The sequence below is a fragment of the Pezoporus flaviventris genome, unplaced genomic scaffold (genome assembly GCF_033815535.1).
Source record: "Pezoporus flaviventris isolate CSIRO_AGI_PZ_B2104156 unplaced genomic scaffold, CSIRO_AGI_Pfla_v1 ptg000011l, whole genome shotgun sequence".
In the NCBI taxonomy this organism is placed as follows: Eukaryota; Metazoa; Chordata; class Aves; order Psittaciformes; family Psittacidae; genus Pezoporus; species Pezoporus flaviventris.
Genome location: NW_026892559.1, coordinates 1,287,683 through 1,311,425, shown reverse-complemented (window position 1 = coordinate 1,311,425; position 23,743 = coordinate 1,287,683). Strand labels below are relative to the sequence as shown.

General features: G+C 40.9%; 1 protein-coding gene across 11 annotated transcripts in view; it reads right to left on the bottom strand.

Moving 5' to 3' along the window:
- Nucleotides 1–634: 634 nt before the first annotated feature.
- TCF20 (transcription factor 20) overlaps nucleotides 635–23,743 on the bottom strand; it is a 128,628-nt gene continuing 105,519 nt past the window's right edge. For 6 of the 11 annotated variants that reach the window (XM_061450676.1, XM_061450677.1, XM_061450678.1 and 3 more), the window contains 4 exons: nucleotides 15,725–15,818; nucleotides 8,959–9,008; nucleotides 5,890–6,017; nucleotides 635–1,947 (listed from right to left, as the gene is read on the bottom strand). In XM_061450676.1, coding sequence (XP_061306660.1) covers nucleotides 5,934–6,017; nucleotides 8,959–9,008; nucleotides 15,725–15,818 — 228 coding nt within the window. In that variant the 3' untranslated portion in view covers nucleotides 635–1,947; nucleotides 5,890–5,933. Of the gene's footprint in view, nucleotides 1,948–5,884; nucleotides 6,018–7,367; nucleotides 7,449–8,958; nucleotides 9,009–15,724; nucleotides 15,819–23,743 lie in introns of those variants that run through there. The other 5 variants (XR_009742924.1, XM_061450683.1, XM_061450685.1 and 2 more) reach the window with 5 other exon arrangements.

Genomic DNA, 23,743 nt, shown 5'->3' with positions numbered 1-23,743 from the left:
CTGCTACCGGGAAAGCAGTAAGCAGAAGGCTGCCCTTTCCTTTCCAAATACTTATCAGTGAGAGTAGCAACTTCCAGAAATAAATAAATGCCAAATTATCTCCCAAATCTTTAAACTGATCTTTAAAAATAGAGTTAAAATAGATATCTTAATATGAGCTATCATAGATTTTATTTCTTATGTGCTGAATACTCCAAAATGGGAGCAGCTGAGCAAGCATCCAGTACATAACTTTTTAAAATAGTTCTTCTCCCCCCGCAATATCGACCCCATTCTTTTATCCAAGTCATGCTGGTTAGATCCCTCTCTCTAGTGGCTTCCCAGTAAACACCACGCTGTTTGATATCGCTAGGATATGCTGCCATCCTACAAGTGAAAGAAGGCAGTAACTTGGTGAAATACCACCAATTTCACATGAACAAAAGTCATCCAGTCATTGGCTCTTAATCTCTGAACATCAAACAATTCCTAAGCTTTAGTTTTTAAAAGCTTTTGTGGTCTTCCTCTTGCTAGGCCAGTTCAGAAGGTCATCACTGAAGGCAGAACCGATGAAGGCAAAGAAACCAAAAAGCAGCAGATACTACTGTCTCTCTGTCCTTTGAAACAAATCAAGTTCGCGCAAAATAAAAGGAGACAAGATTAAAATGAAGTTTATTAGTTTTTTTGGTTTTTTTTAAGCTTTTTTTATATAAAACTGTTTGTGAAACAGCTATTTTATTCCCATGGCAGAGTGACCCCTGAAAGATGCACTAAACCCTTTCTTAAGGCCTTAACAAGAAAAAAAAAAATAGGATTTTGTTGTAGTTCCTTACAAACCCAAATGTTTTAAAATTACATAATTTACAAAAAAAAAAAAAACAAACCAAACCAAAACCAAAACAAAACCACCCCAAATACCCACACCATGTAGGCTGTTACACTGACATTCCCTCTTCCTTCCTCAGGAAAAGCAAAACATAAATTAATAAAAGGGCCAAGTGGATTTTCTGATCAGTTTGAAGACACACTGACTCCAAGAACATTCAGACTTCCTTTCCAGCTCCCCCATCTGGCAGGTAAACTGTATCTTCCTTTCACCTGCCTTCAAGACCGAAGGCAGTGCCTTGCAATGATTTGGGAGTGCATGTTGCCACCACAAAGGGCGGACAGCCCTTCCAACTGCATGGTACAGACATTCCCACACAAACAAGATGTGCGGGATCTAGCAAGCAGCAGCCATCTCTTACTTCATGAGTCTCATGATTCAAGAGTGTTCAGATGTTTTAACAGTGTTTCTCAAAAACGATAACCTCCCTACCCTGCACATACAAGTACTGACACCCCATCACCTGCAACCATCCAAGCCTTCTTCCCAGACCCTACAATTTTTCATGCTTTTATCTGCCTTTTAAAATCGAACTGCCTTGGATGTTGTGAGAAAGCAAGCAAGAGGAAGGGAGACAAGTCCTATTTGGAGTATTCCCAGTTCTGCTCTTCTTTCCCACAAAATGTTAGGCTCCATAAGCCTTGCTTTGATTTTGGACTTAATATTTACTTTAGCTACAGTTTTCTTTTTTTAATTTATATGGGGTTTTGGTAATTTTAATCAAAAGCATCAAAAGGGATATAGCGCACCTTTCATTTAAAACAAAGTCTTTCAAGACTAAAAAATAGATCTTTATATATATATATATATATATATATTTATCCCTCCCTCTTTAATTCCCCCCACCTGTTTCCTTTTTCCCCCTCCCCTTCCCACTGTCACTATGGAGATTGTGTCCATGGAAACAGCTGGTTCAGACTCCTTGGTCAGATTCTGTGATGTCCTCAGTCTTGAGTGTGATGTAAGAATTTATGAAGGAAGTGCTGGCATTGGCAGGCACGTCGAGAGGGGGCATGGCTGCACAGTGGGAGAGATTCCATTCAGTCACGAATGTCCACCGCTTTTTATCTCAACAGCCTAACCTGAAAAACAAAGTGAAACAGTAATATTGGAATGGATCCTTCCCTCTGGTTGCCAACACCCCCCTCCCCAGCTTTGGAAAAACTCACTCAGCTGCCTACCACTGCAGTAACACCAAGAGCTCTTTAGTTTTGTGGGCTGAAAACGGGTGTAAGCGCCATGGTGTGCAGTTTGCAAAAGCAAATCCACGTGATAAAAAGAAAAGATAAAACTCAGTTTAGCAACCAGCAGGAAACTAAGTAAGCCCAGTTTTGGAGGAGGCCCAGGACGATCTGTGCCATTACAAAGGCACAGCACTCTTATGGAACAGCTACCTCTGGCAGCCAGAAAGGAGCTCGGTTACCTCATTCACGTTTCCTCCTCATCTTGACTATGAAAACTGGAAACACGTGTCCAAATGCAGTGACAGCTTCTGGGATGCCACTCCTTAGGGACTGGACCCAACTGTTTTAATGCAGATCACCAAGCTACCATCTGACACTAGTTTTCAGTGAACATGCAGCAGATAGTTAAATCAGTATCAAAATTATGCAAGTCCAGCTGCAGGAACCTAATCTGGGAAATGCCTGGATTTCACAAGCTAAAGGCAAAGCTGCAGTTAAACTAATTGTAGGGCTGGTAACATTGTTCAGTTTTTGTTATTTTAATGTTGGGGGTGTTTGCTCTAATTGCCAGATTACAGTGGTGTTGGCAGCTCCGGGAAGGACTAAGCTTGTGATGTCTTTCAAGACAAATGTGGGAGTGGTCCAAGTGTTTAGCATGCTCATTCTCCTGGCCAGAAATTCTCAGAGGTGAGAAAATGAACTTCAGGAGTTTGCTAAGTTGTTGGAGGCTCTGTTCAAAAGAGAAACTGCAGACCAAGTTAAATTTCGTTTCTGTAAGATACCGTTGTTCCTCCTAAATCTGCACAGCCGAGAGAGCAAAGCTTGAAACAATACATTCCTTTCATCCCTTCTCCCACAGCACAAGTAAGCCCAGAAGCAATTTGTTTATTTAGTAAGGTTACTTACTTTGATATAACTTAGATAAATCCCTCCTCACCAGCTAGTGAGCTTGGGAAAAGGAAGAAAGCTCTCAACATAAGCAACGCATATGGAAAGCGGTTAACAGCATTAGAGGTGTGCCTGGGAACCAAGTAACACCCATGTTCATTCATAGCTGGCAATTAAACTCCCAGAACCCTAACTAAGTGTGATACAGAAGTCAATGCTGTTCCGATTATCAGCACACCAATTAGATTACATCCCAGCAAGCCTAACTCTTGGCTGCAAATAACTCTTCATGTAGGGGTGCCGGGCTAAGAGCAAAGAGTCAGGCAAGAAAGTATGACGGGTAAGCCATGGAGCTACAGCTAAAGAGGAGAGGGAGGTTCCTAGAGAGCTCAGGCAGCTGACCTTTGTGGTATTCATTACTGTGCAACTGTGAGCCCTCGCTGAAGGAGTGTCAAGGCTATGTTGCTCTGTCTGGCTCCTGTACAACTGCAGCTTGCCCATGCCTGGAACTGGTCCAGAGCATTAGGCACTGGCTCAGGGAGGAAACAGGCTCAACACACACAGAGAGTCCTTCCCCGTTCCTGGACAAGATCCAGAGCACCAGACTCACTCACACAGTCACTCCTCAGATCTGGATCTGATCCAAATGCTCTAGAGGCAACTGGCTCAGGGAGAGAGAAGCAACAGAGATAGAGTACACTGACTTGCCTGGATGTTATCCAACATGCGGGATTTTCTTAACTTGCTGGGCCTAGGCGTGAACCAGGAATAAACCAACCCAATAACCTAACAGCTGAGTGCCCATTCTATCTTACACTAAGGCCAGCAGAAAGGCAGCTCCTGCACTACCAGGACTGCTACAGGATTCCCCTAAACTTCTTACCACAGCAATGCAACAATTTATTCAGTTCTTTAACAAGTGAATTTTTTAGATTTACATGGGTTTTATTTTGGGATGCAAGGCCAGGTTGGAGAAATTATATTTTAAGGCACATACAGCATCAAAAAGGGGAGCCTAAATAAGATCCTCAGATAAAAACTAATTGAAGCAAAAGTGATGCCTTAGGGAAAATTCTAGAGCACACAGTGAATAATATGGTGCAGAGATTCCGCAGTCTGCAAGGTCTTAAGCCAAAACGTTCCTATGATACATTAAAAAAAGAGTTAGCACTGGAAAATAACGCAGGAAACAAAGCTGTGTAAAGGTCTCTGGGACACAGTAATGTTCACCAGCGCCTCAAAGAAATGGCCCCAAAAATCATCGAGAAAACTTCTCTAGTGTTAAACAGTTGCAACAGACACCTTGTCCGTGAGACTATCATCCTGTTGTACCATTACGAATTACATTGCCTTTTACACTTCGAGGAAAAGGCAAAAGATTAAAAGAATCCCAATGACCTTTACCATGGAAAGAAAAAGTTACTCAAATAATGAGCACAAAACACTGTGTGCATGGCAACTGTTCTAACAACACTCCAAAGCCAAGGAAGACTGCTGCTAAAAATGAAAAATCACAGAACACAGCAGAGCTAAACCAAGTCAGCTGTCAGTCTACAAAGTGTTTATATGACATACTGTCTTCTGCTACTGCACTAAAAAAAACACAGAATTCTCTGATTAATCTCTCATCCTTCACAGAAAACACCGTTAAAAGCACTTCACAATTACTTAACTTGGGAAACAGGTAAGATCTTACGGTAAGGGAGGTGCCTGGGAAGCAAGGGAATGGCAGTGAGGGTATGGAACTGTTATAATCAGCTCAGAGAACAGACATGAAACAGCACCTTCACCTGCATGACTGCAAGAGAGAGAAGCAACTAGCTTGAGTGAGAAATGTAACAGCAGTGAAATGAAGGCAAGAGACCTTCTTGGGCTGCAGTTTATGGGAAAGGGTGCCAGCAAGAGTTTATCTGAAACCAAACACTTACCTCATCTAGACCTCCCCATTGCCATCAAATGGCAATGACACTTGGTGGAAATGAAATAAGAAATCCCAACCTCATCCCATTCCCTAGGTGCCAACTCCCACCTCTGTGCTGCTCCCTCCTTGTGCCAGGATATTTGCCCAGCCACACAGTGAACCAGATTAGGGAAGTAACCCAGCTCAGTTGCTAACATGACTAAATGCAGTTTCAGACAAACTGAATTCCCCACCATACAGTTCATACATGGGCTGTATGAATGCTGTCACAAAGCAGAAGGCAGGAAAGAAGGGCAGTGGGGGAGCTGGGGCGTGAGAGCACAACAGCTGCTTTCCACAGTGGTGCCGACTTAGAGCACACACAAGCCCACGCTGGATCCACAACGAAGGAGGATGAAGGACCAGAGTAAAGGGTACAAACATAGAAAACTGGGGCCAATTGTGGATACAGTTCCACCTTCTACCACCCATGTCTGTTTGCGAAACACGGGAAAATGACAGTCCAAAAGGAACGTAATGGGCTCCTGACAAGATTAATGTACTTATCCCCGTATTTACATTGCCAGAAGACAGGGGATTGGAGATTACAATAATCTTGAACTCATCAGTATTCTCACATGCAAAATTTAAGATACTTTCATGAATTTATTTATACGAAAGCTTACTATTAACTACTCTGAGACTTACAGTAAAAAACCCTTCAGATCCTTATGGACATGATCGTGGCAATATGAAAAGAGATTTCTGCCAATGGTTTAGCTGAGAGAGTAATCAGGCAGTTGTAACAGCTAATAAGATTTGCCTTTCACTTCTAAACAGAAGGAATTACTGTGCAAATACAAACAAGTGCAGTCACTAGCCTGAACAGAATGGTAGCAGGAAAAAAACCCAACCAAACAAAAAACAGTTATTGCAAGTTTTCTGAATGTACACAAAAGCACCTTGATTTCTTATATATATATGGGGAAGGTATTGGAGGTAAGGAGCCACAGAAGAAGGCAGGTGGAAACTGGAAACTCTCCCCAACTCACCTGTGCTTGCTTTTATTTCCATTCCCAGGAGTATACTTCCCCCCTCACCCCCGCTCCGACTGCTCTGTGCTGAGGCTGCCTTTCACCATCTTGTTCTGCAAGGAGGGAAGAGAGCAAGGAAGGAGGGGCTGACGAACCAGCAAGCCAAAAGGAGGAGGAAAAAGAAAATGAGGGAGAAAAGGAAGACAGGGGGAGGGAAAGTGAACATATAGAGAGTGAGAGAGAGAAAGAGAAGTCAGTATTGGAGCCAGACAGATTTTTCAGACAGAGTTTTCCCTGTGACAAAAGCAGGCAATTCTGAAAAAGTAAAGAGTTTGGGATAAGAAAGCTTGGTTAATTTTAAGAAACACAGAATTTAACACAAAAAGGTAGAACAAGCTGAGAAACATCACTTAAAATTGCCCCACAGATGGTTTAAAACAATCTAAGACTGCAGTGCCCCCGAAAGGTGAGGTACCCCATCCCCTTTATATCCTATTCAGTGCCTTGGCTTCCTTATCAGTTCTGTTGCACCAGCACTTGATGCGGTGCAGACACACAGCTAGTTGGATTTGTGAGAGGAAGCTAACCCTTCAAAAGATGATTAGTTTTCAGACAGCGTTTTCCCTGTGATAAAAGCTGCTATTTTGCAAAAGTAGCACATTCAGGACATGGATGGTTGAAGCATCAATGCTGACAGAAGGAAATGGGAAAGCTCACTGGGGAGTATGGGGAAAGGCAGGACCAGTCCCTCTGGACTTAGCTTACTTATGCCTGAAGTGTCAAGCGCAGTTAATGAGGCAAGAAGCACCTTTGCTCTCCAGGAGCCACTTATTATGATGAGGTGTGTTTACTGATGTGAGGCATGGACTGAAAAAGGGTAAGAGGCACTATACCAGGGGACTTACTTATTATGTTGTATTTATGAAGTTAGTTCTTCCACCCATTAACTAGAGAAGAATGAGGTATGACACAGCTACTAATTAGCTACTAATGTTTAACTGGCATTACCTAAAAGCATGAGTTTAAATGGTCTAGTCTTTCTTCCTCTCAATTGCTTATACCATGCAAAAACCCGATGCAATTTCTTCTCCAGTCATTCTAGAGCAATAGCTTTCAACCCTCCTGTTACTGCCTTGCAACTGGCTGGAACTCCTCTTTCCAGCCACTATGATGGGAGGAGCGGGGTGACCCTACACTCTGCCCTGCAGAAGGATCTGGAACAAACCAGCAATGATCAGTGAACTGCAGGACAAGGGCAGAGTCACAGCCAAGGCAAAGAAAAATCTGCTTGACTTCAAATAAAGGAGTCTTTACTGAGCAAAAGCCAACAAACTTCAGTGTCAAAGAAAGGCTGCTGGTGTTGAATTCCATTGCGACGCAACACAGAAAATGATCTGCAGTGGGACAGTTTTGAATGAAGTTCAAAATTTTATTGCCTCATGAAGTACTTTTATCAATTTAATTGGCAGTTTTCCCCCTCCCGCTCCCAAGATTACTTTGGAAATCGATGTGCCTGCTCAGTATCTTCTTCGGGAGGCTGGAGTCTGTCGTTTCCTTCCGAGGTTCAAGCACCATAGCTGTAAGGACATATACAGCAGCACTGACCCAAGCTAGCTATGAAAAGCTTAACACTACGTTTCCCTGCAACACTTCAGGCAATAGGCAGCAAAAATAAAACAGCCTTCAAAGGCATAACCTTCCTACTCTCTTTAGTCAAGTATCCAAATTTGCACACTTAGGTAGTTGCATTCCACGGTAAGGGGAGCTCACCCTTCCCATTTTTCCTTGGCAAGATCTGCAGGTTCATGTAGCATTAATGCATCAATTTAAGCCTGCTGCATATTTTTAACATTATTCCTCAATTGTAAAAGGAAATAAATTATGCTGTACATGATGAAAAGTAGGCCAGCTCTGGATAACAGCCTGAATGCCCCCAGAATCTTCCAGCACATTTAAATACGTGGGTATAAATACATCATACTGTGGTAGAACATTCAGAAAGGAACATGAGACTAATTCTTATATGTTCACAAAAGACAGATTAAAGATAATCTGTGAAGACAAAAAACCACCAGATGTCAGTCTAATTCTAGGCAGAGAAGAGATCTGCAGAAAAGACCTAACGAGACTAATCCCTGCTAGAAAGAAACACTATTCTTCCCTATTATCGCTTACTTTCTAGCATAAGCCCTCCACACTCTTGCACAATTCCTGCTGTAAGCAACTGGTCACAAAAAACAGCCATTTTCTCCATACTCTGAACATTTAAAACTGATGGAGAGTTTTAAGCTATCCACAGCCTCTCAGAGATATATCCTCCCTTATGGGCTGGGAGGCATATTCCTAGCACTGTATCACATTGCTTATATGCACAAGAGAGTTATGTACTGTCTGCCTTGTTTCCTCTTCCCATATGGACAGAGTAACAGCAGTCCAGCTCTTAGCACCATTGTGCTGGCAGGCTTCAGGAACACTCAGTAAAGCACGGCTAAACCCTAGGCAGAAGCATCATGCTGAAAACGAGGATGGGTCTTCTGAAGAGTCGAAGATCTACAGAACAACTAAACAGCTATGTTGAAGGCTGAGTGGTAAGTCTAGTTACTACCAACAGACTAGAATGAGGTGCTTCAGGTTCATCACTATACTGGTTCATGATGTAGTCTACGTGTTTCTAGAAGCCGGTTAGAACTTTTCCATGAACCATTTTAATTCCTCCTTGCACCCATAAATCCAAGGAGAAAAACTACCACCAGTTTCCATGTAGCACTCAAAGAGAAACAGTGAGCAATATACTGATTCTCTCACAGAAGACAGGAAATGAAGCCAGGTTTTCTAAAGAGTCATTAATGATCTAAAGAACAACTGAACAGATAAGGCAAAAACTTATCTTCTTAAACTCTCTGTATTCTTCTCAAATTGATGTTTGCCCCCAGAATACACTACAAGCACACATCACAGAAGAAGAGATCTAACAGCACCTGTGACTACAGATGTATCCAGGTATAAAATTACTAATCCAAGTTTAGACACCAGAAGAGGGCAGTAAAAAAACAGACCTAATGGTTTGAATCCTAAGAGGATTCTTACCTTGTGCTTGGGGCACCTCACTGAGAAATTCTCTTCGTTTAGTAAACAATCTAAAGGAGAAGAAAGCAATTTATTAGTTTTTTAATAAAACGCAACTTGAATAATACATCACATTAATCTTGCCTCATAGGTATGTATTTTTCGTCCCAAGATCTCTTGAAGGAATACTGTCTTATTAGCAGGTTCATCCCTTCTACCCCCGAAGTGTTAGCAGATAAAATTACTAAACACGCCAAGTGACAATGTTGCGTGGATTACCAAGACAAGTTCAAGCATCCCCAGTCTCCCCGATACTCTGTACAGAGTCAGAATCACAACAGCAAGTCTACAAATCCTGTATCCCAACCCCTTTCACCTATTCCAGCCTTCCTTGCCGCAGCACAAGATGTTTATCCACTCTGAACAGATAATCCCTGCTCTATACTCCATAGGCAAATTGTTGCCTTTCATGCTTATGCCACAGCCCTGCAAACATCAAGGGGAGAAGGGGCGTATGTCTCTAGGTATGAGTGTTTATGGCAGTTTATTTGCAATCCCAAATCCTGGTGATCAGTTTCCACTTTGATACTAGTCTAGTAGTCAGGTCACTCATACTGCTCTTGGATCTGCTTCCGTGACTTGTATATATGAAGTTTCTATGATCTAAGTAGTAGTTTAATTAATTATTTAAACCTATTAGGGACAGCAGGGTGCCTACATAGAATTGCTTATTTAGGAACAAATTAAGCAATACTATCATTTGAAGAGCATTTCTTTAGTGGCACTGCCATTGTAAAGTGCTGCTTCTCCCTCCCAGACGATGCCTCAAGCGGATGTCAAGTAGGTGGCTCCTGAAACCTCAGTGCTATGCCCACACCAGGAGCACCGCAGGCCAGTTCTCTGCCTTCCATTTGTGTCTTCAGACACCCTGTATTCAGCCTCACAGCTAAGTGAAAAAGCAGCATTCTCTGGAGAGAATCCAGCTCCCTCCTCTGGACATGTGGAACACCTCTCAACCAGCCCAAGGTTCTGACACTGTTCTTTCCAACTGTACCCATGTACCAAAGGCAAGCTGGCCAAACACTATCAGTGCATCAGTAGGACGGAGCACTATCACCTCCTCAGCACAACCAACACCACTGAGAATTCAGCAAAGTGGCTGTGACCTCCCGCCTCCTCCAACCTACCCAAATAGCTAGCAAGTGAAGAAGCACAATGGTAAATAAAATGTGCTAATTTAAAAAGCTCTTAAGTATGCAGCATAACCAGTGCTACCTGCTGTTTCAATCTGCTGGAAGAGTTTAACAGACAGCAGGAGACTACAACTAAAGCTTGAGGGAAAAGCTTTCTAGACACCCAAGCTTTGGCAGAGCATCCCTCTGCTATGAAATGCTTATGTTTCAACATGAATGCCTCTGGCCTGAATCAAAGGGAAACAGCATGCAGTGGGCTAAGATACTTGAGAGATTTTAGCAAAGGGGAGTAAAACCCTTAATCCTGCCACAGATAACAATTTCAAATGTAGCATTAGCAAACAACAGGGAATAAATAAAATGTTGCCTCATTATAAGGGCAGGAATTGTACATTTAGACTGCAGCATGAATTATCACTGCATAATACAGCAATCATCGAAAATATACAGAGCAATCATCAAAAACACACAGTATGTTAGAACAGGATGGAGTTTTCTTCTTTCTTGGAACCCCATCATTGGTAATGAATGCACTTCTCCAGTTAGTACATCAGAAAGGAAGACTGTACCAAGATCAGGGAGAACTGTCAGAAATCTCATACCTCATGCTTGGTCTGCACTATGGAGCTCTTATTTCTTACTGAGGTTGTCATTTTTGTTGCAGATAGAAATACCAGATCCAATTAATAGCAACCTTTTTGTTTCTATTAAGGGACAACTATGGAAAATTTCATCAGCTCACTGTAGAAAATCAGCTGAATACCAATAAGGCAAAAATTGTTCATCATTACAAAGCTGGCCTGCATTTCAGTTAGCGGTTCCAAGTACTTTATATCACAGATTACAATTCATCATGAAGTCACAAGACACACAGCTATGATCAGCTCATTGTGGCAGAAAGGGAGAAAGAACCGAGACTTGTCCTTGTTTGTACATATTTTTCTCCATAAAGTAGTCAGGGAAGAGCTAAAACATTTCTAATAGAAGCAATTATTCTTCTGTAAGCTTTACACTTTGTCTCACCCTGTGTTCTGCCTGCTACTCATCTTTAACAATACTTGGGAAGATGTAGGATTTCTGTTCTCTGAAAATTCATTCTATTTTCTGCTAGTCTTTTCCTAATTTACAGTCAAAAATCTTTTGTATGTGAAACTGCCTCCGATCCATGTTGTGGAGACAAGTGTGCTGCAGCAATCAGGATCTGGCTCCAGGTGGGGAAGAACAAGCAGAGGGAGAAGATATAAAATTTCAGAAAACAAAGATCCTGTTTCCATGGAGACATCCCTAGGACTAAGTTATCTTGAGACATCAGAGGCTCTTCATAAATTTGGACAGACGAAGCCAAACACAGACAATGTTAACCGCAGTCATTTCCATATAAAGATTACTTAAGTGGCACTATTGATCTTGATTTTTATGCAAATGGATATGAGGAGTTCAGCTCCCTTGCACCCTATATTGCCAAAGACTACTTTCTATGAAAGGAGATTAAAAGGAAGGCTGAATTAGGCTATATAAAAACATCCATATGTACAAACTGGCAGCTTATGAAGCCATGTGCCTTGCATAGCAGGCAATTAGCAGCAGCGGTGCAAAACCTGGCTTCTCACCAGGGTGTGACTGGAAACCAAGGATCGGCACAGAAGCCAGAGCTCAGGGCACATCGCAGGGCCAGCCTTCTGTGCTGCAAGTAACTGAAGCCCTTTCCAGATATTTCACCCTCCAGACCCTGATTGAAAATGTAGTGCCTTTCCAACGAGGCACAGTAACTGATAGGGTACTAACTTCTAACTCACACCAGTGCAGAGGTAAAAAGACACTTCAGCTCACAACGCAACTGCCTAGCAGCACAATACGCATACTTCATCCAGCTGAGGCACGGTCACTTCCAGAGATGTTACAAACACCAGGTGTTTATGACTTGATGTACCCTAAAAAACCCTCCTGCAAGTGTTTTCTGGTATTTTTTTAAAGATACAAGACCAGTCATACATATTCCAAAAGCCCCCTTGCAAATGTCAACGCAGACTTGAGGACTCAGAAGGGATCTGTTTCAGGACCTCAATGAAGAAAGGCGGCAACACCTGCCAAAGCAGGATGGCCAACTTCAAATGAAACTACCACAGAACCCAAAGGACTTGAGAAATATTTTTATCTGATTTACTACAGAAAGACAGCAGCACTGCATAACCAGTAACAGGGGTTTATAGGTAGACAGCAGACTAAGGAAAAAGAAAAGAATGCTGATGTGCTTCTCAAGAAAGCCTACATTTTTTTGCTTGGCCACAGCCAAAACCCAATTCCTATTCCTTATAGCTTATTCCTATTCCTATAGCTTATTTCTTTTATACAGATTTATTGAAAGAATGGCTATAGATTAAAACAGCTTGATTACACCCACAGATACACCCAACTGCAAACAAGGTCTTTTACTGTTGTATCATCAGGCTGAAACTTTGAATGCTGAGAATCTACTTCAAGCTGGGTTCTTTCATCTGTTTTGGTCGAAAACTGCAGCTGAAGCAGCCTAACCATTTTCTTGAGACTCTTTCTTGGAAAAAAAAAAAAGTTATTCTGTCCCTATTAACCTTCTCTAGAAAGTTCTAGCATACCCTGCTTTTCAGTAGGACCTCAATTCTCAGGCATGTCCTTGCCAGCTTACCACAAAAATCAGTAAATCCAACTCTTTGAAAGGAGCAATGGGGATTTTAATCTGCACATCTTCAGGTGAGGCTTCTTAAGCTTTTAGTAGTTAGATCCTTCAAAAATTCCTCCAAATATACTTTTGTTTGGGGGTAAGCAGGTCTTTCCTGTAAATGAACCTCTGGCCTCAGACTTAGGCACCCGACCCTAAAGCACTGCAGCTGTTGGGGGACATTGCTAAGGCTAAGACAGGCAGAAGTGAGAAAGTCAGTCTGGAACTGGAAAAAGAGTGGAGGCTAGCAGGATGGGGAGACCAGTGCTACTAGAAGTTAGGAGCAGGGAATTAAGGATGAGTGTGCAGCAAGATTCAGCCAGAAGACTGGAGCCTAAGAACTAGTGGGATAAGGCACAGAACGGTGAATCATAGGAGATCAAGGGCAATATACAAGAACAAACAGGGAGTATCAGGGTTAAGTGTGAAAAATGGCTAAGTTAGGAACACCAAACAGGAATAAGAAGCCCAGAGAGGAAAAAAAGTCAAGAGCTAGAAGCAAGAAAGGAGAGGAGTAGGTGATGCAAGAGCAGAGAGGAGGACACCAGAATGACAGCTAGAAATCCGGGCAAAGGAAAAGTTAGAACGGAGTAGGGAGAACTGTGTCTTACAAAAGAGACTGGAATAAGGAATTTGAGAAGAGGAACCTGAGACCAACTAGATAAAGAGCTTGTGGCTGGTTTAAAGAGCCAGACTGGAGAAAGTATCAGACACATCCAGACTGAAGACGAAGAAACAAAAAGGAAGATGTAAAAAGAAACAAAGAGAAGTTTTTGTTCTCATTAAAACCTACTCTTCCTGGAGCAAAACCAGAGATTTACCAGTTTTACCAACTCTTTTCCTATTAAGTATGTTTGCGAATCTCCTAGTTCAAGTATCCCATCTCCATGCAGCTCTTGCAATTTATTACTGCCGTATTACTCAAAGGAGGAAAACTAGCTTGGAATGGTGCACTCTGACAGATGGCCATATGACAACATGATGTCTCATAACAAAATTACAAGAAAATGAAGTAAGCACAGCCTTGGAACTTGAACACAAAAAGCTACTCTAAAAAAAACCAAAACCTCAAAGGCTGCAAAGTCAAGACAAATGGAAGGAAAAGCCAAATTAACATAGCCCTCTTCTACATATTATAGGTAGACATATTATATTACATTTAATATGATGCAAATAGTATGATTATGTACTATTTCTTGCAGAGGACACTGCCTCTTCCGTGCATGACAGAACTGCTCTTGGGAATCAGTCATGATTGTTCAGTATATTTGTCACCTGGAGGATCCTACTGCATTTGCTGAAGTGGAGTAGAGTTAATGAGGAAGGTCTATCTGAAGAAAAAGGACAGTATCTTAATTTTGATACCTGTATTTATAACATGGAAAATGCAACATACTGTATCGAGTAACAAGAATTCATATTAAGTACCCCAAACTATTGGGAACATTCCCTACCATTTTTTTCATGGTATTATAACAGGTAGGTCACAAACCAGAAACAAATTACTAAACACAATATGAATGCAAATATGACGATTCTGTCTCTCAAATGTATGAACAAAAAGGTTGTTGATGTTCATAAAACTCTTAGGCATGACATAGATGAGTGTCACAGAAAATTTCAGTTCTACTTTCAGAACTGAGATGGACTTATACACAGCAAGTAAAATACAAAATCAGTGAGGACAATGTATGTTCATGAATGAGTACTCTTCCATCCCACAGGCTGAAGTAGGGCCTTATGGAAAAAGATGCCAGTCTTTGATTAGGTAATTACTGTTTTATAAGGTATGTTCATAAGAGACCAAAATCACACTTACATGGGCACCCTTATTTGTGGCATTTTTTTGAGCATGTGATTTTTGCAACCCAAATAATATTTAACAACTTATTGCACGTAAAACCAAGCATTCTCTACGTGGTACTAATAGCACTCCACTGCAATACTAATTTAATGAAAAACATTACTATTAGAATAAAATAAGGTGCTCCAACAGGGTGGGACTTCAAGTGAGAGGTGCGATGCAGTCATTCAGAAATGAGCATACCTACTTCAAATACTGTAAACACTTGGAAAACAGCATAAACAGCATAAAATAGCTGGTGAAACAAGTGGGCTGCTGTGGAATTGGGATAACAAACAGGAAGCTTGTGATTGTTTGCCAGTCTAGAGTTGTAATCTTGAATCTTTACTGCTTGCTATCAAACTACGTACTGTATGAAAGAAGTGAGTTACAGAGGACTGGAACAGTGGGATATTATTCATTCTAAGCTGGGTTTTGTGTTTTTTTTTTTAACCCAAGAATAAAGTTTATCTCTATTGAACCACTTTCACTACTGTACACAAAACGACAGCTCACAAACCCAGGCTAGGGAGAATACCATCCAAACCATTAGCTTGTTCAATGACAAAAACTGGACCTACTGAAGAGACTGGCTGAAATGCTTCTAAGGAGGGAGAAAGAAGGCTGTGCTGCAAGTGGTACTGATGATCCTACAAACCCTTTGCACTTGAAATCATTACTATGACTATCCAAAGGACTGTAAACCTGAAAGAGCAGACACCTTTCTGGTCACTTGCACCCTTTTAACAAAGGGTTTCTAATTTTTGCAAGAAAAGAGTGGTCAGTTGTCATATTCTAGCCAAATATGAGTCACTGCAACTACATTCCCCCAAACCAGGCTTCTTCCTCCGCTTTCAGGTAGATTCTTTTTCATTACAAGTTCCACCTTGTCCCAGTGTGTTATTTACTGATGCCATTTCTCACCATTTATATTACTGAATCTTCATGGCAGGTGAAAAACAGAGAGGGAATAAAATTGTAAAGTACCTGAGATTATTTTGTGTCCTGTGGTCTTGAATAAACATGAAATACAGTTGGCATGCCATTTATTCTTACCTGCATCGATGGCACATGGGTAATGGTATCGGAAGGAGCAGCCTTTGATGTAGCAGCCTAAGGTGGCTCCCGATTCCTGGCAATGGGAACATTTCTGAAAGGGAAACCAAGAAATGGCAATGAAGACTGCAACCAACTTTCCACATATCTTTCCAGGTATTTTCCTGGGAATTTTAGTTAACCCCACCCCAGGACAAATTTCTCAAGTATCACAATGTTAGAACTGTATCTTTCGACACCACATGACTAAAGGCATTTTGTATAGGCAATAATATAAGCTCTTTTAAACAAAAAACTTTTCAGGTGTACTAACCAGGCAAGAGATACCAAACCTTCAAACCAACCATTAAGAACTCGAAACACTTTCTCAAATCTATTTCTCTGGCCCATGTTTTAGTACCTGACAATGACATCAGTGTTAAAATTGGAAAAGAGCTTTTTTTGAATCTACAGCAGCTTTAAAATGAGAATTAGCATGACAAAGAATGATTTAGGAGACGCCATTAGTGTAAAAGTAATTTGGTTACATCATTTTCATTATCACTAAGCAGCCCAAAAAGATCAAGGCTAAGTTGAACACTTTTTCAGAGGTGATTAAAAAAGGTTTATCTGGAGCAGGAGAAGATGCCATCAAGGAGAAAATAGCTCATCATCACAGAAATGGCACATCTCCAAAAGAAACGCCTGCAGTACTACAAAGATGCTCATACATTTATTGTCAAAGTAGTTAAGACTCATCTGATGTCCACGTTCAATTTTCATTACTTAAATCCCATTATCTCAACTGGTCAATGATGTATTTAACCGTATTAACAGTGAGATGTGAATGTAGCAGAATGAAAGCCACTCACCCATTTACTTCATCCTGAATGACTTAAGGAATGACCTATGGAAGTTGGCCTATAGTGCATCTCGTTTAGACAGCAATTTTATTTCTTGAAGGTATACACTAAGTGATTTTCATTAGCTAATCTAAGATTCTGATGAAAACTGATTTCTGACAGGTTGACATTTTTCTCTTCTAAAAAGCAAAGAAGCCACATCTGGTAGAATGCACCAAAGGCTAAGAGACTGCTATTATTTAAAAATTAAAATGCAAATAGACTATTATGAGGGAAAAAAAAAAAGATGACCTACAGTAACTTTAGAGTCACACACAGAAAGTTTGGTTGTGCTGATAAACACAACTAAAAACACAAATAAGACCTTGTATAGCTGATACAATTCACCTTGAATTCAGGCTAAGAGACATTGCCTTCGGTCACTGACTGCACACAGATAGATGATGATATGATCTAAACCCTCTTTTTCCTATTGGGAAAGCTAGTACCAAACTCTGTGTGCAGTATTAACACAATCAGCAAGTGACACCTGTACGGCACACAGAACAAATATGCTCAAACCAGCAGTGTGAACCTGGCACTGGACAAACCATGGTCTTTTACCATACAGGGAGATGGCCACATCATGCTAGACGTGATAAGAGCCACAGCGAAGATCCTCCCTCTGCGCAGTAATCAGGGCTTTGATTACACTATTTAAAAAACCACTGAGAATATCTGACAGTTACTGCTTTTCCTACTCTTCTATGCTATGCAGAGATGACTACAGTTTGTATTTAAATGACTGAATGAGGATGAAAGCAAAAGTAGCTCCAGCCATAAACCAGGTGGCCTCCTTCAAATCAAAGCAGATGCAACTAACAGGAAAGCTTGTGAGACGTCAGTTCTCATGACACCTACAACTGCAGCCTTGAATGCTGCCTTTTCTTTTTGGTTATGCCAAAGCATTGAGACCCTGATCTCCAGTGCTCCCTACTTAAACTGTGTCGATCTTCTAAGCAGAGAATGTGTATCATGACAAACTACTGCAGTATTCATGATGTAAGGAAAGTGTCCCTGAGGCCTAGAAAGGGACACTCAAGCAGCTTACTCTTGCCTATCAGAATATGAATGATAGTTTCCAAAGATACAAAACGCCATCTAAACCAATATTTTAATGTAAACCAAAATGTCTGGACCCCTAGCCAAACTGCAATGTAATTCTCTTTCTCATGGGAGTAAAACCAAGTTTCATGTGTAGAAAAGTATCTCTTCCTGGCTATGAAGTCAACCCTGGAAGAATATTATGTACTGGCAATAGTCTTAGATTCACCTATGCCAAATATTCATAAAGTGCAGCTTGAGGAGTTCTGAACCAAAGCTCTTTACCCATACACTTTATTCTTTTAGATGCGGCTGACTGAGATTAATTATTCCAACAGGACAGAACCCAAATTGTCTATTCTTTTTGAAGACAGATATGAATTTCTAGGTTTATTTCTCAGAGGCATTCTGTCCTCCCCATTTTATCTGGTCTTTGAAGTACCATCACACTGTAGCAACAGAAGAGGCTATTCTTCCCAGGAACACTGTGTCCTGTGCAGAGAAGTCAGTATGAGCATACGAAATACAGCAGCAGAGACTAAACTGCAGCTGTGTGAAATATTTCTTAACACCGAAAAGGCATGTTTTAGAAAAGCGTTCGGTGCGATACAGCTGAAAACAAGACGACAAAATTTTTGATACTTTTCCAAACGTTAATTTAGTGTTTGAACTTACTCTTTGCTCAGGCTAGCATGGTTCATCTTGCTATTCTGAAACTTGAAACAGAAACACGACGGGCATTTTGAACAATTTCAAATATGCCTATGGGGCTCAGCTGAGAATGGGTACCAAATACTTTCAAATGGGTCGTAGTTAGGGCTGATTAGACAGTAAAAGTGGGTAGTTAAGATGCCAGAGATTAAGCGTCAAGCGTTCATTTCCCTTTTTTTAGCTTGCCAGACCAACCAGATTATTACCAAGGTTACCTGCAGCTACGCCCACAACAGCAATTCCCCAGCGACTACTACACCATTGACTACTCAAGGCAGAGATCATCTGCTGCTGCTGGCTCCCCTGCTGCTGAACAAGTCTCCATTCTGGCAGATGCTTCTGCTTTTCACAAGTCACTGACAGTCTAATGGCCCCATTTCTTCTACCTCCTGGGACCCGCGACCATCTGCTTCTTTCAGGGGAAGCTGGGGGAACCACATACACAATAACTACTCTCTTCTTTCTAGTTCTTCCTTCTTGACACAGTATAGTGACTGAACAAAGCAGACACCCTACAAAGCTGCATGGTTCTAAACCAACTCACGAGTCTACCATTAAATCTTTGAAAGAGACTATCACCAAGTAATGCCACATGGTTTCCAAATATACCCAGGTGTTTCTAGAAAGACAGAATAAAGTGATTAAAAAATGTCTGGATGGTCTCAGTCTGCTTTTGCAAGACATCACTGTTGTGCTTTAAAAGATAAAACTATGCACAGATCCTGCTGGTACTTTCTATGGCTTTGGTTAGAACCCTTATCTTACGCATTTATGTTTCAAAACAAAACAGAAATCACACCACAATTAGAAAACATTCTAAAGACGAAATGAAATCGTGGAACTTCGTACAGGAAATGTGTGAATTGGGCTTAATGACCGCTAATTGTTCTCTTCAATCCATGAGCAAATTTTCACGCAAACTCCACCGTCCTGCAGCCATTCACCAGCAGATGGTAGCAGCCTGCTTGTCACTTGTAAAGGAATTATAGCATTCTTAGCCAGGGAAACAGCACTCAGGCTCTCATGGGAAGAGAAATTCCTTTTGCTCAGTAAGCAGCCTGCTTAACTTCCCCTGTTAAGAGCTGAAGGCTGGTACTTGGAGTGTGCTCCCAATGGGATGTGCCAATGGATAGTAATCATTGCCAGGCATCTAATCAACTCCTGGCTTAAATTAAAAAAAGAGGAAAAAAAAAAGGAAAGAAAAAAAGTAGGGGTGGGGGGAAAGACCATACAGCAGAGATTGATTCAGAGGTCCTATCTCCACAATTCATCTCTGGCCACAAGGCACATATATCTCACTTAGAATAGGGTAGAGAGACTGAAAAGTGCCATTTAGAAGAGACACTCCATCCCTTGAACTAAATTATCAATAGCATTAAAGCCACATACATTGTCTCTACCTCTCCACACTATTAGCAAGCCATTTCTTCCTTGCAACAGCTCATCATTCTCTGTCTACCATAAACGAAGTAACACCCAACCTGGAGGCGTGAACAGTTGGGGGAGAGCTACCACAGCGACAGCAGAGCTGCTCTGATTCATTCCAAATGCTAAACCATCCACTAGTTCTATTTCTTTTGCTTCAAGGTTGTGTTTTGTTTTTTTTTCCCCTGCCATTTGTATTCCTTTATTTCTACAGGAGTAAACTCTGCGGAAAGCACACTGCTCTAAATGTAATAAACAGAGGTGTGGATTTTGGGTTTGGGGCTTTTTTTTTTGCCTCTCTCAGATTTGTATCCAGCTCCACCTAGGTGTTGTAACACAAATGTCCTGAGCTACCCACCTTCCTCCCCCCTGTCAAGCACAAGCTCTCATACTGATGAAAAGCAGTGCTCCAAGTTGCTCATGTAAAATACACACACCTTAACTTTCCTCTTCGGCTGTACATTGACAAGAGATGATGCCTGTGTAGGTGTACTGGAATCCCACAGTGGACAGGGTTTTGCTGGTGGGAGGATGGGAATTGCCAAACTAACCCTTCTGACATATTCTGGGTAGCAGCAGGATCAGTTGATGAGAAGCAGAAATTAACTCTTTCTGCCTAACAGCAATATAAGGTGTTTTCAGATGATTCCTCCACTATCTTTTTGGTGGAACAACTACAAAAGCAGTTTAAGCAAGGACATTCATGACAGATGCAACTGTATCATATTTTCTACATGTCTATAATCTGAAGAGTCTTTTAATACTGATTGGTTGCTTCTTCCAGCTTGCTCACCTACACCCCACACTCAGGCCTCATTCTAACTTCCTCTCTTCCAAGCACCGGTTTTTCTTTTGCTTTATGTTTTCTTCCCTTTTCTCTTTCTTCACTTTCTAGGCACTTCCTTGGTTTTCCCCTTCTTGCATACCAGTGTCAAGAATGCACAAACAGAATAAAATGGAAAGCAACTACTAAAGGTTACTAAAAAAAGGCAAGCAAAAATGAAATACATGTGGCATTAATTACACAGGTACAAGTCTTCACTTCACATGTTATATGCATTTTTCATACGCTCTCCTTCATCTGTTTAAATTATAAGCTTTTAGGAAAATAATTGCTTCTGCATAATTGCACTGCACAAATGCAGATGTAAGATAATGAGGATTTCAGAGTCAGCTGCAATATTAGGAAGGAGGGCCTTCTGACTATTTCTGGTTAAGCACTTGGCAGGCTATGCAGAGGCTCAGCTTTAATATCCAGGCGAAAGGGCAACAGAAGCAGCAGGCAGCCGCATTCTCTTTCCTGGAAAGCGGGATGCAGAGACAGCTTACTCCAACTAGCTACAAGGAAAGCTAAACCCAAGAACATTTGGACTGTTTGCTACAGGAGAAAAGGATAAGTGATTCTTTTGGAAGACTGCTGCAGAAAGGGACTGAGATGAACAAGAGCAGGGTGAGCAGACATTCTTAGGAAGCAGGAGAGGAAAACAGCGCTGCTGCTCTGATATGCAGATACTGGTTAATGAAAAAATTTGCTTATGTGACTGGGGCTACAGATAACAATCAGTCCTGAAGGATACAGAATTATTAGTTTCCATTTCCTGTCAAACAATTAAAGTTCGCCAAAAAACAGGCACAGAATACCAGAGAAAAACACAAACACCACAATTAAAAAGATAAAAATCCTTTAAACTTGATTATAAGGGATCTCTTGCCAACAATGATATACTCCTGCAGCAAGCAAATAATAATAAAAGGAAAATAGTCACTGAAGTAAAATTGGGCAGCTATCTTCAAGCTCAAAAGCTAAGGATGAATTTAGACTCCAAGATTTCAGCAAACAGACAAATCAATGATTTGGAAGATGCTACACTAATAAAGCTGCATTAGGAACCACAGTAAAAAGTCGGAACTGCAGTGCTGCACAGGCTGCTGAAGCACAAAAGGGAAGCTGCAGCTCAAAATGGATGTCATGGAAAAAAAATAAAAACCCACAAGAACTGAAAAATGTCTTAAAAAAGGAAAATGCGATTCAATACACACAAAACTGATTAAAGTACAACAGAAGCACTTGAAATGAAAAACAGAGCATTCTATTTCCCTCGACTTGAAAGAAAAAGAGAAAATAGTAAGAACAGAAATAAATTGCTTGTTTTGACAAGGAACGGGTTCCCAGCAGAAATTTCTAAGTTCTTATGCAGACATGTAAGCTATGCACCTGTACTTATAGAGACCCTCAAAGCGGGGGGTGAACAGTAAGGTGTGAAAACTTGTGAAGTTTGTGAAATTATCCAAGGTAAGTCAGATCTCACACTGGTGGCAAACAGCTGCAAAAACATCTCCCAACCCTGGGTAACAGCATGATAAAATGGAGATAAAAATTAACGTTGTTAAGTGCAAGGTGATACACATGGGGGAAAGATTTTTACCTAAGCATACACACAATGACGGACTCTAAATTAACTTTTATTAATCATGGGAAGGTATCAGTAGTCATCCTGGACAAAACCATCATGCAGTCCCTGCAACCGCAGAAACAAGACAGCCAGAACCTAAGAAGTTATTAGGAAAACAAATCAATAATGAAACCCAAATCTTCATTATGTTTATCTGTTACTGTTGTAGCAGCACCCTGACGTCTTAATATGGTGTGTGGTTCTGGTCACCCTATTAATAAAGGATCACAGATCAGAAAAAAAACCCAAACACGCTGCAGAAATAACATGAAGAGCTTCCACATGAGAAAAAAAATAAGTATTTTGGAAAAGAGGTAACTGAAGGGGGACTGAGATCTACAAAATCAAATATAGTGGGCATTCTTGGCCGTTTCCAAGAAGGAAGGGTAAATAACAAGTTTAAATCTATGATAAATCAGCTTCCAGGTTTTCTTTTTCTTTTTCCCTCCACAAAACAAATAATTAAACTACAAAAGTCACTGCCAAAAAAACACTGCACTGGCAAAAAGACAAGCAAGTTCAAAACCAGATGAGACAAATTCATCAAGGATAGGTATGCCACTGCCAGTTAAACACAGTGATGCAAAAGAAACTACTCTAAAGCTGTGATTGCCAAAAGGGGGGAGAAAACATGAAAGTAGCACTCTGTACATGCCTGGTTTACTACGCATCTCCAAAGATAAGTGCTCCTGGCGACTGCTGGCGGCAGGACACCACAACAAAACATACTTTTGCACCTGCCTGGAATGGCAGTTGTTTTGTAGACCAAGATAATTTGATTGTGAAATTCCTCAGTGAACAACAAAAACCACCCCATGATTAGTAAAATCTATGTACGCACCCAGAAATTACAGTGTCAGGTTACAAGTTTTTAAGCCTCTTCAGTCTACCTCCAGAACAGGAAGGCTGAGCTGAACTGTAACACCATATCAAAGAGCTGAAATCTGATCTAAGCAATAAATTCATGTTCACTACTCCATACAAGCTTAAGTGTTTCACTCACTTGGTGGAGTGATCAAAGGCTTAAATGTGTATGAACATACTCTAGGAGACGAGACTTGGTGAAAAGCTGAAAAAGTCATAGAGGATGATGAACCATCCCTGCCTCTTGCACAACGGAAGGAGAAAAAAACCTGAATAAGTACCAAGCATATCTGAAACAGATTATAGGTTTGCTACTTCACACGTAAACTGATGTTAACTAAAACCTATTGAGCAAAATTAACTAAACCCAGAAACTATAAATGGTCATAAAAAAGCATGTTTAATTTCAAATTAAGCAGGCTAATGAGTACACACCATTGCAGCAATTTCATATTTTCAAAAGGATGTTAAAGTAATATACAGACTACCAAGTCCAAGACAAGAAACGTGTAAATCTTCTTTCTTTTGATGACAAAGAGCCACCCTGAATGAGAGAAACGTTTCAGACAACCACACAGATGTATATGGATTTGAATTTGCTAAAGTATGAAAGTCTAGCAAAAAAAAAATTACACAACTTA